Source organism: Mesoplodon bidens (genome assembly GCF_964165515.1).
Source record: "Mesoplodon bidens genome assembly, chromosome: 4".
NCBI classification, from domain to species: Eukaryota; Metazoa; Chordata; class Mammalia; order Artiodactyla; family Ziphiidae; genus Mesoplodon; species Mesoplodon bidens.
The window spans coordinates 43,873,873-43,890,676 of NC_138160.1; the positions used below are offsets into that span (position 1 = coordinate 43,873,873).

Below are 16,804 nucleotides of genomic sequence, written 5' to 3' on the forward strand. Positions count from 1 at the left end.
GTGGAGAAGACTTTTAAGATTTGTATTTGTCCTTGATAAACTGTTAAGGAGGCTATGAATTAGATTTTGGGTGAGGGAGCCTTTCCAGAGACTTGAGCTTAAAAAGTCCTACCGGGCTTCCCTGGTGGCGCAGTGGTTGAGAGTCTGCCTGCCAATGAAGGAGACACGGGTTCGTGTCCCGGCCCGGGAAGATCCCACATGCCCTGGAGTGGCTGGGCCCGTGAGCCATGGCCACTGAGCCTGCGTGTCTGGAGCCTGTGCTCCACAGCGGGAGAGGCCACAACAGTGAGAGGCCCGCGTACTGCAAAAAAAAAAAAAAAAAAAAAAGTCCTACCTCCCCCACCCCGTGGCCTTTTTCTTCTAGGTTCCAGGTTTTACCAGACTGTTGCTTTTAATTCTCTGAAGAACTGGTCTTCTGCCAAAATGAAATTAAAGATTGATTTGCCCAACTATATGTTCTTTAATTTCCTTTTTTTTTAATATCAGAAGATTTCCAGCCAAACTGAAAATTGAGTTCTATGGGTTCAATTTATCTTGCTTTCAAAGGCTTGCATAAGGCATTTAACAAAGACCCTCTTTCTGATTGCATAGGTTAGACCCAGAGCAAAATCTTTATTCTTCTTATTAGCCCCTGAATATTAGCTCCCAGTCTTGTACCATATTGAGGAAAGAAGATGAATATTTCTAGAGTTTATGGAATATTCCAATTAGGAAATGCTGGTATGACAAACAGTTCACAGTTTTACTTGCTGCTTGTTGGTTTTCACTAGAGTTTAAGGTATTTAAGTGTTCCTTTTACTGTGTGGGTTCAGGTAACCCTGCTGGTTTCTGTTAGTATGTTTAATTAATATTGTCTGAAGGGCAGATTTATATGCCCTGTCCTGTACTTCCAGGCAGGGGAAGCATTCCCCAGTGAAACATATCTATCTCACAATATAATTAGGCAAAAGAGATGTAATAATCTTATATAAGATCTATTTAAATATACCAAATTTTATAAACTTTATCTCAGTTCTGTCAACTTTTGTACCTTTAACTTTAGTTTGTATTAGGACACTATCAACATACCTTAGTCTTATAAGGAGTCCAGAAACTTTTCTTTTTATCCCAACCATTTAATCTGTTTTTATATAAAAGGCTTTGGGATTCCCAATGAGATGTTGAGGCAAAGGACTCAGGCCCCTTTGTTGATTTTTTTTAAGTTGATTAATTGGCCCAAGCAATTGTTGGTCAGTTATCTCAGTGCAATTTTTTCATACTTTTTTTTACCCCAGACTCATTTGGAGCCCTTTAATGTTGGGGACCAATAGCAGGGGGTCCCTTTGACCCATCCAATCTTAGGTAGTGTTGTATCAGAACCTTTTGTTTTAATCCCATTGACATCCATTTTATTTATTCTATTCTAAAATAACCATGTAAAAATTTCTTTATCCATTTGGGATGAGGCCCTTTAAAATTTCTACCTTTTTTTGAAGAAGTCTCTAGACTTTCTCTTCAGTTTTTTTCTTACTTCCCTGTTAATCAACCTAATTAACATGAATTATCCTAGTGTGTTTATTAGCATCTGGAAGACCCATGAAGGGAAAGCAGAGTGCATAAATAAAGCTTCCCAAGCCATGTTTTCTTTTCATTTGTTTGGGTTAAATTAAAGGAGTTCTCAGGTTAATCATTTTATCTTTTTCTACCTTCTGATTTGATTTTTTCGTAGGTACCAATAGAACAGCTGTTTATAATGAAAGCTCTAAAAATTTACCAGTTTAGAAGTTTCTCAAATTTAAAAGATCCATCATCTGGCCATTAACAAGATATATCTCAATAGGAACTCAAACCAATAAAATGCAAGAGGCATGCCCACAAGACAGTGTGAAGGAAGCCACCTAAATAAAATCCAGAAAATTTACTCCCCAAAATAGTAAAAGACCTTCGTTGTTCAGGCTGATACAAGGAAGGTTAAGACGGCAGAAAGCCCCCTGAAAGTTGGCACAGACAGACCAAAGATTGCTCAGAATCCCAGTCTGTTCAGTGGACTGCGAAGTGTGTACACACACACACACACACACACACACACACACACACCCAAAAGATTGCTCAGAATCCCAGTCTGTTCAGTGGACTGCGAAGTGTGTACACACACACACACACACACACACACACACACACACACACCCCAAAAGATTGCTCAGAATCCCAGTCTGTTCAGTGGACTGCGAAATGTACACACACACACACCAGCCCACCCCCACCCCACCCCTGAAGAAGATTGGGTAGAACATTTACCTCCCAAAGACACAGAACGATAAATGCAAGTTCCCACTAAAATTACGGTCAGAATTCTGAAAATATGTTTTATCAAGCTGGATTTCTCTAACTTAACTGCATATGCAATAAAAGAGCCCCCATCTTAGTCATTTTTAGGGCAAAATTTCCTTTAATCCCCAATTAAAGTACTTGTAAGTGTAAGTTTTGTATGTACATAAACCTGGTAATTTGTCACTCCTTTTGTTTTGAAAGTTTTGTTCCCTGTTCTGAGGTCAGTTTTTTGAGATAAAGTAGCTAGTGACAATCCTGTGGTGGGCCAGGGTGCTGTTTGTGAGCTTAACTCCTCTAGGTTTTACCCTGGAGCTGTTTTAGCTCTCTTACCTATCTCAGTTTTTCCCTTCAGTATCCTGAGACCACTGTGGGTGCTCAGATCATGGAGTGACCAAGTCTTATGCGTATCCCCTGCAGAGCAAATTTTTAATTAAAGTGAGTGGGTTTCCCTGTAGGGGCAGCTGCATATTATGAGGGCTTGCCTCCAACCACTCCCACAAGCATCTTAGTTGCCTGAAAAAGCCGTTGCCACCTGGGAGGAGATGTTCCTTTTTTGGAACAGAAAGCTCTCATGAGATACCTCACTTTTATAACAATAAACTGTTAAAGTAGCCAATTCAAGGAAAAACGACAAGCCAGTCTTCTACCTAATTTACGCACTCCAACCTTACTCAGTGTCTTTCAGATGAGCAAAGTCTTCCCAGTGTCTTTCAATGGAGGTTAACCCGCTCAGTGTCTAAACCGAGCAAAAACCTCCCCAGTATCTTTCAACTGAGGGTAAACCAGGTACCTCTTCTTGAAACAAAGTTTCAAAGATAACCTGCTCCTTCAAAGAGGAGACTTAGGAGATTCGAGAACCAGGAGATAAACTGGAGATTAAATAAAACTTAGGAGATTCGAGAACCAGGAGAGATCACCCAAATTTGTCTGGACTCTGCGAGGAGACAGACAGGCCCAAGTGGCCTCAGCTTGGTACCAAGGCTCCGGATCCTCATAAAGTTCAGGCAAAGGAGAGTAGTCTGCTCTGGGTCCCTTTGTTAGTCGCCAAAACGGTCTACTGAAAAAAATTGCACAACCTAAAAGTTGAGAATTATGTTTTATTCGGCAGACTTACTGAGACCTTAAGCCCGGGAAACAGCCTTTCAGATAGCTTTGAGGGACTGTTTTGAAGAGGTATGGGAGGAGCCAGGATATATAGGAGTTTTTGCAGACAAACAAAAACTAGGTAGTCAGAACATCAAAAGATTACAGTTAATTAAAGAAAACCAGACACCTCAAGTTAATGAATTTAACACTTTTCTGTGTATCGGAAGATGTAAGCATCTGGGCTTATTGAAATTGTTCCTTTGATATGCACCTTAACTGCCCTGTTCTCCATCCTGTATCCCCTCAGAGTGTCCCATTGGGGGTGGCCGCAGAGGCTGATAGCTTGATGGGAGGCAGCCTGTTTATCTTGATCCTGAGTTCCCCTCAGGATGCACCATCAGGGGTGGCTTCGGTGGCTGATGGCTGCAGCATTCTTTGCTCACTGATATGGCAGGTGACATGACATTCTTTGTCCACATAGGGAAAATACATACTGATGAAGAAAATATTTTGAAGCATTTTAAGGAGATACAGATGCATTATCGATATTTATTTTGTATTTGTTTCTTTACATTTTATAATCTTGAGATTATCAAAATTATATTTCTCTTATGTGAAGGTTGATATTGTTGACCCACCTTTACCAAAGTACAGAACTAGAAAAAGTTTGCTGAGAAAAGTTTTATCATTTTAGGAAATAAATTTAACAGCAAGTTTTCATTTAATGCTACAATAAAGAAAGCTTTCAAAAGAGTTTCCATAGTAACACTTGAGAATACCTCTGTAATGTTGTAAATGGTTTTGGTAGTTCTACAAAGATAATTATGTATGAGATGATAGGGAGAATATTGTTTATAAATAAAATCTACAGAATTGGAATTAAACCCAGTAACAGAGTTCTAGATTATCTAGACACATTAAAGATTCTTCATAAATCTTAGGTTATTTTTGTCCAAATACTCGTATGTCCTATAACACCTTGTAGTTAATTTATTTATCATATTGTGAAATGCATCTTACTTAGAGAGGTATTTTCCCCTATGGAAAGCTAAATATTTTAATCACTGATTCTCCTTATGGTTCTTGGCCCCTTGGAAGAGTTAACAGTTGGTCATAACTATTTACCTCATTTTAAGACTCATTTTGTATTAACTAAGATATATATATATATATATATATGCATGTGTGTGTACACACACACAATCTTTGCAGATACAAGTCTAATTGAAAATACTGTCTTTGAATCTGTATCAAGCTGAAAAATGTTTTAAAACTTCTTTAAAAATAACCATATTTGGGCTTCCCTGGTGGCGCAGTGGTTGAGAGTCCGCCTGCCGATGCAGGGGACACGGGTTTGTGCCCTGGTCCGGGAAGATCCCACATGCCGCGGAACGGCTAGGCCCGTGAGCCATGGCCGCTGAGCCTGCGCGTCTGGAGCCTGTGCTCCGCAACGGGAGAGGCCGCAACAGTGAGAGAGGCCCATGTACCACAAAAACAAAAAACAAACAAACAAAAAACATATTTTGAGTAAAAATACGTGCCGAGAAAAAACTAGTTATCTTTTTGAATTGGAAAATGGAGCTTGTGCTTTCTTTGAGGAAATTTGTACTCAGAAGTTTAAGATAATTATGATTGTATTTTTGGTTTGTTTTGTAAACATATTTTACTATTCTGAGGCAAATGGATAGTTTTATTACAGAAATAGATTGTAGGAATGGATTCATGGTTATTTCTTGACAGTTTTTCATTTTTGCACAGGAACTGTGCAGGGTGGGTGGGAGGAGAACAAGTCATCACTTCTTTCCATGTTCCCCTCTCAATCAAAATAACTCTCCCTTAAGGGGAACCTGCCTACATTGTTGGTGGAATGTAAATTGGTGCAGCCACCATGGAAAACAGTATGGAGGTTCCTCAAAAAACTAAAAATAGAGTTGCCATTGATCGAGCAGTCCCACTCCTGGGCATATATCCGAACAAAATTATAATTTAAAAAGATACATGCACCTCTATGTTCATAGCAGCACTATTCACAATAGTCAAGACATGGAAACCTAAATATCCATTGACAGATAAATGAATAAAGATGTGGTATATATACTGCTACAGTGGGATGCTGCTCAGTCATTGAAAAGAAAAACAAAAACAAAATAGTGAACAAAATAATGCCATTTGCAACAACATGGATGGAACTAGAGATTATCATACTAAGTGAAGTAAGTCAGAAAGAGAAAAACAAATACCATATGGTATCACATATATGGAATCTAAAATATGACACAAGTGAACCTATCTACGAAACAGAAACAGACTCACAGACATAGAGAACAGACTTATAGTCTGACTTGTGGTCTGGGGAGGGATGGAATAGGAGTTTGGAGTTAGCAGATGCAAACTATTATATATGGAATGGATAAACAACAAGATCCTACTGTATAGCACAGGGAACTATATTCAATATCATGTGATAAACCATAATGGCAAAGAATATAAAAAAGTGTATATATATGTATAACTGAATCACTTTGCTGTGCAGCAGAAATTAACACAACATTGTAACTCAACTACAATTTTTTTTTAAAAAACTTATCCCTTTATCTAATTTTATGCAAAAGAGATTATTCAAATATTGAATTAAAAAGCAAAGAGGAATTCTTTACTGAAGAAAAAAGTCTTCTATTACTGTTTGAAAAATGTTGCTCTCAAACATAAATTGTCATAATGCAGAAGATGTGATTAGTGTTAGGTCTTTGAGAATCATGTTTTTATTAGAGGATATAAAAGACTAAAAGACTTTTAATGAAATGATATGAAACCACAGAGTAGAGGTGCCAGTATACTAAGCAATAAAATAATCTGCTCTGAATATATTTTTCATCTTGTTTAATTAAGGTTATTTGAAGATAACATACTCATTTTCTGATACTGATAATTCCTTTTGGTTTCTTTTTCTAATTCTGGCATAACATGAAATAAAATTATAAACCGATCATTAGAAACTTAAAATGGCGTATCAGTTGACAGTGATCATAACATTTAAATTTGTAAGTATCAAGTAATTTCTGTGTTTTTTCATCCAGTGGAGCATGTTGAAGGATGAAAAGAGACAGGCTTCATTTCATGAAATTAACATTTATTGTGCATTACGTAAGTCATAGTGCTAAATACTGAGAACAGAGTTCCTGTACACATGGAACTTAAAATTTGTGTGCCAGTTTTTAAGAATTAATTAACTTCTTTTATCCTGTTTTTTTCTAGCCTAATTCTGGTGAACTGGATCCTTTATATGTAGTGGAAGTACTTCTGCGCTGTAGCAAAGAGAGCTTGAAAAATTCAGCTACTGAGGCCGCAAAACCAGCTAAGTCTGATGAGAAAGGAGAGATGCAGGTTTGTACTTTATTTTTCATTTTCAGATTTCAGATATTTTGTACATTATTTATAATCACTAGCTTTCCTGAATGTGATTATAATGAACATACTGTCGTGATTTCCTAATTGGAAGTTTTCAAGGTATGTGAAAGCCATCTAACACCAGTAGGATGATTAATCTCCTTATCAAATTATGGCAAGGTAATTAGTGACAAAGTGAAAGATAAAGAGAATTTAATAATTTAAATTTTCACATGAAGCTGGAATTTACCTGAGCTAAAAAAGATGTTTTATCATTATTTTGCGATTGTATCATTTTACACTTGATTCCATCCATATTGTTTATTACATTCCTGTGAAAATAATGATTGAAAATAATGAGCCAGTGTTTTGATAATGAAAAAGTGCTACCTAAGTTTCCTTAAAATCGTTTAATTTACATGTGCTTTTAATTAAATGCAAAACATTCAGCTTGCCACATGAGATACACATATTACTTAAATGTCTCCTATTTTATTTCATTTTAAAATAATTAATATAGAATAATTGTAGGTAAGCCTTACTGTGAAGAGTCCAAGTATCTATTTGAAGAGTAATATCATACTGAAATTTTGTTATTTTTAAACACTGCTTTAAGTATATGGTGTATTGGCTAGGTCTTTTAGGAAATGTCATTGTAATGATAACTTGTCATAACAGGCTTTGGTTTATGGAAAGTAAAATCTGCCACTGTAGCATCATCGGCTGCTGCTTTGCATCAGTGAAATGAATGTGAGATTCAAAGCTGACAGTATTTAAAAAGACTTTATTATTAAACATTTTAAAATAATGATTTAAAAGTCTAGTTATTTATAATTCTGAATACCAGCTAGCCTTTGATCTTTGTTCCTCACTCTTCTAATTTGTTCTCCTCCAAAATTTCACCACCATTGAAACTTACTTGATTTTCTTTTCCCTAATATTTATTTTGTCAACTGACTGCCTAACTAAAATTAGGCTAAAATTCCCACAATTTGACATATATTCATTGTGGCCAAAGGAATCTTTGAAGTTGGAATGGCAAATATGTGGCATGCATCGCAACATTCTCCTTCTCTCATGGCAGATATTAATAATAAGTCATGGGCCCCTTTTACACTCAAAGCTTATTAGATTCTTACCGAGAAAATGATCTAACGAGTAATTCATTGGAGTTAGTATTTTAGGTGAAACCTGTTTGTTGTCTGCTGTGTTCTAGGCCCAAATTTTATTAAGCATGAGCATCTGTGCCTGTTTTACTTAAAGATACTGAGAAGCTTTGCAGTACTTAATAATATGATTTTGTTGAGTTCAATAGACAGTCTCTGCAGGGAAGTCTGCACTGAACCCTGAGCAAAACTGAGTGTCTCTCCTCTGCTGAATAATTTTTTTATTCAGTTTATTTCAGCATATGCTGCTAAGGAAATTAAGGTGGGGATGTGTAAGCATGAATTATATATGTAGTCTCTGACTTAATGGAGTTTAGAACTATGGAGGGAGCATTTTTTGCTCTAGAGAGGTGACCATCAAAGATACATGTGTGTATAGTCTTATAAAAGAAGTAATGAGACTTAGGCAAATTTGTAGGAATATAAGAACCTCTTTCAGACAAAAATTGCATTCCCAGCTGTGGAACCAACATGTGCAGAGCACAAAACATCCCTCTTTAAAAATAACTCCAAGATGAAATTGGGTCATTTGTAGAGACGTGGATGGATCTGGAGACTGTCATATAGAGTGAAGTAAGTCAGAAAGAGAAAAACAAATATCGTATATTAACGCATGTATGTGGAACCTAGAAGAATGGTATGGATGAGCCAGTTTGCAGGGCAGAAGTTGAGACACAGATGTAGAGAACAAACATATGGACACCAAGGGGGGAAAGCAGCGGGGGGGTGGGGATGGTGGTGTGCTGAATTGGGCAATTGGGATTGACATGTATACATAAATGTGTATAAAATTAATGACTAATAAGAAAACAAAAGCAAATAACTAAAAATTTTTATATTGATTGATTACATGTTGAAATGGTAATATTTTTAATATATTGGTTAAATAATATATTTTTTAAAATTAAAAAAAAACCTCCAAGTTGTTCTGTCTATATGGTTGAATGACAAAGGCATAGAATAAAACAGGGAGGAGACCTATACCTTAAGAAATGGAATATGTATATAATATTATTTGCTTTTGCAAATTAATATTTTGAGTAGGAATCCTGGACACAGGGAAATAATGCCACAGGCAGTTAGTTTATAAGGAAATCTCACCTCTCAACTGCCATGATTGTATAGCACTATTTAGGGTAGGTTTGAACCCAATTTCCTTTACATGAGATATGAGGAGGAAGTGGGATTTCCATAGTTATCTTTCCCTCCTCTAACTTTGAGTGTGTGTAATGTCAAATTTAGCTTTTGATCTGCCTTTGTATAAGACTACTTTCTGAAGTGACTTTTTCTTTTACCTGTGAAATAAATCTTGAATTTATTTTTCCAGAAAAACAAAATAGCTTAGAATATAGCTAGCTTTGGATAACAGTTGATTAGTAGAGGTTAACACTTAAGACAGTGTATTCTAAAAATTGCTCTTGTCACTGTTGCTTTGCCAGCTTCAAGTGTTTCTGACCACTGCCCCTTATCACAGCCATTTCATAAAAGTTAAATGAGACTCTGTGTCAGGAAGTAAAGACCATAATTACAAAGCCTAGAAAATTGATTTCTGTTTTGTTTCTCTAGGCAAAGAATTCTCTAGAATCATTCAGCATTAGATTAAAACATCTATAAAAGGACATAGAATAGAAGGTTACAGATCACAACTATACACTTAGGCTATCTAAAAAACTACTTGAGAGTCAAAATACCCTTTAATAGTGGTGATAGAGTGAGATTTAGCAGTTTTTTCACTTTAGAAGTTTGCATCAAAAGTGTACTATTACAGGGCTTCCCTGGTGGCGCAGTGGTTGAGAGTCCGCCTGCCAATGCAGGGGACACGGGTTCGTGCCCCGGTCTGGGAAGATCCCACATGCCTCGGAGCGGCTGGGCCCGTGAGTCATGGCCGCTGAGCCTGCTCGTCTGGAGCCTGTGCTCCACAACGGGAGAGGCCCCAACAGTGAGAGGCCCGCGTACTGCAAAAAAAACTAAACAAACAAACAAACAAAAAAAGTGTACTATTACAAATTTAAATCAGATTTTTAAAATTTTAAATAAACTTTGAACATATTTTAAAATAGCTGATTTAAATTCTGTCTATTAAGTGCAGTAGCTGGACTTCCTCAGTGACAGTTTCTGTTGACTGCTCTTTTTCCCTGTATATGGACCATATTTTGTTGTTTCTTTACATATTTTGTAATTTTTTTTTAAACTGCACATTTTATATAATATAACATGGCAACTTTGGAAATTAAACCTTAGTTTCTTTATGTTGCTATCTATTGTAGTTGTTTGCTTGCTTGCTTGTTTGTTGCGTAGACTTTTCTGAGTTAATTATCTTAATTAAGTCTCTATTTTTTGTTGTGCATGGCCACTGAAGTCTCTGCTTAGTTAGCTTAGTGGTCAGCTAATGATTAGACACAACTTCCTTAAATGCCCATAACCATGAAGTCCACCAGTCTCTGCTTAGGGACTCTGCATGCATATTGTAGCAGGCCTTTAACACTTAGCCAGAGTTGACAGCCTTCACTTCCTGTGTGTTCAGTCTTAAGGACACCCAGGGGTGAGAGTGTAGGGCCTTCTCTGTTTTTTCTGGAGTGTGAACACAGCCCTACACATGCATGAGGCCTTCTACGTTTCTAGTTTTCTAGGAGCGCCTTTCACATCTCCCTGTGGACATCTTACTCTCCATCTTTTTTCTTTTTTTTTTTTTAAGCTTTTTGGTTAACCTGTTATCCACCACCTCAGAAAGTCATGATGTTAAACAATTGCCTCTTACTATTTTTAACAGATGCCCCTAGGGAAAAGGTTGTTTGCACTGAGCAAGCCCTGGATCAGGTCAAATAATGACCTCCTTGTGAATGAACAGAGTCTTCTAGGGGACCACCAAACAGGTGAAATACTGACAGTTCTCTGGGAATGGCCTTTTGAAGTCATTTCAACCCTGTTCTGTCCCTTCTGGTGGCTGCCAGACTGATTTTCAGTGATTGCAGGCTCTTGGTTTTCAAGACTACTGAGGAGCTGAGCAGGAGAGGGAGTAAAGTAAGTTAAAACACCACAAAGCATCCAATTCTTTGGTTTGGGGTTTTTTTTTAATTAAATGCTCCTTGGATTGGTGCAAGCCTTTGTTTAATTTCCAGAGTTCTGAAGAAGTTGATTTTGACAATTGCCAGTATTCTCAATGCTTTTACGGAGAAGAGGATTTTTGGAGGTCTTTGCTCCACCATTTTCACTGGCATTCTTCTGGACAAACTTAGAGAAAGCATCTATTACATTCAATAGATTATTACATTAGTCAGCTTTTAAATTAGATCAAGACACAAATTTAATTTTTGTAAATCTAAAATTTAATAAAAATCACATTGGTTTGAATAACTTTGTCTGCCTTGACTTGATTAAAATTCATTTGGTTCAAAAAACATCATTCTGATTTAGATGAAAAATTCAAAAATCATATTGTGTTTCAGCTAATAGTCTTAATTGAAGAGATGACATTGGTCGAAATTTACTTAGAGTGTATTGACTTAAAGAATGTATTGACTTAAAATGTACTGACTTCTGATATTTACCTTATCATTTGCTTATCTTAAAGGGGGAAATTGATTTATGACAAACTTGCAAAGAAAAAGGTCTAAGAATAAAAATACTCCTTACTGTTGGTATTCTCAGGCTTTTCTAATAATTGCCCTCGTGATTATTTGGATTTATATAGACTGATGTTGCATTATGATGAGCCTGAACTCTAGGTTCTTTTATAAAGGTTATTAGGTTTAGAAAGTTGAATCAACTGCACAATGCAAATATTATAGCATGTTTTTAAATCCTTGTGAGTGTAGAGATTCATAATTTCATGGCAACTATTCATTTGGTTTTTAAACATTTAAGTTCTTATTTACAGAACTTAAGTCTTAGGATCTCCCTTTCTTGTACTTAAGGAGACATTTGTAGGAGGGCCTTTGTAGTTTCTTTCCTGTCATTAGTGTGAGACTTAGTTGACCATTTCTTGGATGGAACTTATTATGGGAAGCAGCATTAGAAATTGGGCAGTTTCTGTCTTCCTTCTGAATCAAGTCTTCGCAGATAGTGTTTATTCTGTTTTCAAGGAAATACTTCTGCATAATGCAACTTGTGCATAATTCAACTGCAAGTACATAAAGCATACACTTCTTCTCTAAAGTCAAGTGAATTATTTTTAATTTTTCTGCCATTTTGGATTGTGTACATGTACCTCAGTACAGAAAAATTGTGTATTTCTCCCTCTGGGTGTTGGCTACCTGGTACATCATTGACAGTTTTTCATGTCCTGAGTCTTCTCTTTCCAGCCAGCCCATGTATCTAGGATTTGTATAGATCACAAATTGGCGGCTCAAAAGCCAATTCAGTCCACATGATGTCTTCTTTAAAAGTGAATTTGACAGTTTGAGAATAAAAATAATGATAGTAAAAGATTATAATCAAGTGAAAATAAAATAAGAACCCACAAGCTTATATACTCAGAATAGATACTGTAGAAGGAATGGAGATGTTAGAAGAGTCAACGTTAGACAACTACCATAAGTAATATTTGACTCAGGCAAGAATAATCCATGGATGTTAAAACTAGTGAGTTGAAAGTTTAATGAAGGACTTCTCTGATGGCGCAGTGGTTAAGAATCCGCCTGCCATTGCAGGGACATGGGTTTGAGCCCTGGTCCGGAAAGATCCCACGTGCTGCAGAGCAACTAAGCACATGCGCCACAACTACTGAGCCTGTGCTCTAGAGCCTGTGAGCCACAACTACTGAGCCCACATGCCACAACTACTGAAGCCTGCACGCCTACAGCCCATGCTCTACAACAAAAGAAGCCACCACAATGAGAAGCCCATGTGCCACAACAAGAGAAAGCCCACATGCAGCAACGAAGACCCAATGCGGCCATTAATTAATTAATTAATTTTTAAAATGTAAAAAAAAAAAGTTTAATGAAGAATGGGATACTTACAAAGTCTATAAAGAATCTCCTATAAATTTATTATAAATTTTTTTAATAAATTTATTTATATTATTTTTGGCTGCGTTGGGTCTTTGGTGCTGTGTGTGGGGGCTTCTCTAGTTGCGGTGAGCCGGGGCTACTGTTTGTTGCCGTGTGCGGGCTTCTCATTGTCATGGCTTCTCTTGTTGCGGAGCATGGGCTCTAGGCGCACAGGCTTCAGTAGTTGTGGCACGTGGGCTCAGTAGTTGTGGCTTGCGGGCTCTACCGCTCAGGCTCAGTAGTTGTGGCACGTGGGCTTAGCTGCTCCGCAGCACGTGGGATCTTCCCAGGCCAGGGCTCAAACCCGTGTCCCTTGCATTGGCAGGCAGATTCTTAACCACTGTGCCACCAGGGAAGCCCCAACTTCTTATAAATTTATCTCCCTATAAATTTATTGTGAAAGGGAAAGTAGTAACTTATAGTAGAAAATGCTAGCAGATGTTACTTTAATCAAGTAATCAAAGTTACTATCACCAATCCAGTAATGTTGACCAATGGACTGAGACCAACAACAAAAAAAATCACTTGTGCCAAAAATGCATAACCTGAGTCTGATGATTCTTCATGATTACACAAACCTAAACTGAGAATCGTTCTACAAAATAACTGGCCTATAGTATTCAAAAATGTCAATGTCTTGAGAGTCACAGAAGAACTGAGGAACTATTCTAGATTAAAGAAGAACAAAGAAATATTACAACTAGGTTCAATGCATGATCCTAGTTTCGCTCCATGGAGTGGTGGGGGAGAAGGCAGGGCAAAAGACATTATTGGGAAAGTAGATGAAATTTTAATATGGACTGTCGATTAGATAATATCAGTGTATCTACATTAATTTCCCTCTTTTAATACTTGTACTGTGGTTGTATGGGTGTGTATGTTTGTGTATATGTATATACATAAATATAGAGAGAGAGGATGTTGTAGCACATGGGGCAAAATACAAATAATTGGTGAATCTGAATAAAGGTATATGGGAGCTTTTTATCCTATTGCAATTTTTCTGTAAATTTGAAATTATATGAAATGTTAATACCATAAAAGAACAAAAACAGGTGGAGAGTATTCTAGATTAAAGAAGACTAAGAGACCTGACAACTAAATGTAGTAAATGATCCTTGGCTGGATCCTAAATCCAGAAGTAGTAGTAGTAGTAGTATCCTGGCTCCAAACGTAGTAGTGGTGGTGGTGGTGGTGGTGGTAGTCATAGTAGTAGTGGTAGTAGTCTATAAAGGACATTATTGAATCAGTTGGGGAGATTTTAATGTGGACTATATATTAGATGATGTATTATTGTTAAATTTCTATGATCTCATAATAATGTGGCTATGCAGGAGAAGGTGCTTGTTCTTAAAAGATACATGTTTAGGGCCTCCCTGGTGGCGCGGTGGTTGAGAGTCCGCCTGCCGATGCAGGGGATACGGGTTCGTGCCCCGGTCCGGGAGGATCCCATATGCCGCGGGGCGGCTGGGCCCGTGAGCCATGGCCGCTGAGCCTGCGCATCCGGAGCCTGTGCTCCGCAACGGGAGAGGCCACAGCAGTGAGAGGCCCGCATACCGCAAAAAAAAAAAAAAAAAAAAAAAAAAAGATACATGTTTAATTGGGTCCCATTGGTTTATTTTTGCTTTTATTTCTTTTGTCTTGGGAGACTGATCTAAAAAAATATTGCTACAATTTATGTCAGAATGTTTTGCCTATGTTCTCTTCTAGGAGTTTTATGGTGTCATGTCTTATATTCAAGTCTTTAAACCATTTTGAGTTTATTTTTGTATATGGTGTAAGGAGTGTTGTTATTTCGTTGATTTAATTGCAGTCATCCAGCTTTCCCAACACCACTTGCTGAAGAAACTCTCTTTTCTCTATTGTATATTCTTGCCTCCTTTGACATAAATTAATTGACCATAGGTATGTTGGTTTATTTCTGGGCTCTCTGTTCTGTTCCATTGTTTATCCTCATTTTTTAAATGGGGAGACTGAAGCTTAAAAACTCTAGGTGACTTGATCAAGGTCACACAACTAACAGAAGACTGAATTCAAACCCAGGCAGTCTTGACTCCAGAACCCACATTCAGCCGCTATACCATTTTGTTTAGTAAAACACAGTGAATATATTTCTTATCAGCAAGTGAATGACAGTTGTTTTTCCAGTGGTGATCAGTGTAAAGATAAGGAGACCAATAAGCTGACGAAGTTGGATCTGTGAGAATGTTAACCTCTCCTCAGTTTATAGAGTCTGAATTTAAAGGGAGCAAATTTAAAGAAAACAAATGGCATTTTTGATGGTGAGGGAAGGGTATTCTTGTCAGGAGAAAGCATGGAAGAAAGTTTGAAGATAGGTTTTCTTCAAGATTATGTCTAATGGAGTATACTGTTTTCTCTGCTTGAAATACCTCTTTTCAGCTCTTCATTCTGGCCCATCCAGAGATTACATGAGTCTTACGTGGCCAACTAAACCTAAATAGACCTAAATAGGAGTCTTACCTTCCTCTGTAGTGCTATAGTACTTTTAGGTATTTAAAAAGTAGCAAGTACTGAGGGTGCAAAAATGAATAAAATATGGATTCTGTGTTAAGGGAATCACTTATTTTTATATACCATTTATTTGCCTGTTATTTTTACTTTTTAAATACAGTTTCTACTAGGATATAAGCTTCCACAATGATTACTATCTACTTATTATACCTGTCACATATTGTAGATGCAGTTTCCTTTTAAGAATTCAAGCTAAATTTAAGAAATGGCAGAATCTGAACACGTTCAATTTTAATTGTAACATATATATATAACTTTTCTGTTGGTAGGTTGTTCCAGTTTTGGTGCATCTCCTGTCCGCTATCAGCAGTGTTAGACTTTACATTCCTAAAGACCTTCGACCACTGGACAATAGACAGAGTGTTTTAAAATCAATACAGGTATACACGTTAATTTTATAAATTAAATATAAATTTTATGTAAATATAAATAGGGTTTATAACAAGGCAACTGATTTGCTGTTAAATATATTGCTTTCTTTCAGGAAACCTATAAACACTACCAATAGTGGCAGTCATTTTTAACAAAGATAGTGGCAGCAGATCTATATGTAGACTGTCCTCTCTTTGAATCTAGCAACAAAGTCAGGCTAAAGGAGGGCTCACAGAGGAAAACATGGCCACTATTGTGTGTTAAATATGTTTTGCTCTATTCGTTATGAATGAAAATAACTATAGAGTGTATTTAAAGTTTTATGTATAGGGCTTCCCTGGTGGCACAGTGGTTGAGAGTCTGCCTGCCGATGCAGGGGACACAGGTTCGTGCCCCGGTCTGGGAAGATCCCACATGCCGCGGAGCGGCTGGGCCCGTGAGCCATGGCCGCTGAGCCTGCGCGTCCGGAGCCTGTGCTCCGCAACGGGAGAGGCCACAACAGTGAGAGGCCTGCGTACTGCAAAAAAAAAAAAAAAAAAAGTTTTATGTATAAAATCATGTGCCAGGACTTTTAACTACTTTACAGTATAGTTAATACATGGATGAAATGTCTTATTTTCAATAGGAAAAATTAAGATTTTACAGAAAATTTTATTTTCCGGTAGGAAAATAGAAAGACACTTTGTTAGTTGGTTTAGTTGGTTAGTCAATAAATATTTGAAAAGGATTTACTATGTAGTGAAGGCTATGTACTAAAATCTGAGAAAGCAGGATGCTTTCAGTGTACAGTAGGAATTTTTAAGCTGTGGTCCATGGGTGAGCTTCTTGAAATGAATAATTCTCTTGACAGTTTTATAAAAAGATTTTGTGGGTAACCCCCCCACACTTTTTTTTTATTTCTAACTGGCCAAATCCTATCTTACCTTTAAGCCCTATCCAAGACTCTGAAAGTCTCCCAGT

At 37.1% G+C, this 16,804-nt stretch overlaps 1 protein-coding gene across 1 annotated transcript in view; it reads left to right on the forward strand.

Moving 5' to 3' along the window:
- Positions 1-16,804, forward strand: part of MTREX (Mtr4 exosome RNA helicase) — a 127,552-nt gene that overhangs the window by 82,511 nt on the left and 28,237 nt on the right. The window contains exons 19-20 of the mRNA XM_081231525.1: positions 6,652-6,780; positions 15,742-15,852. Coding sequence (XP_081087651.1) covers positions 6,652-6,780; positions 15,742-15,852 — 240 coding nt within the window. The remainder of the gene's footprint in view (positions 1-6,651; positions 6,781-15,741; positions 15,853-16,804) is intronic.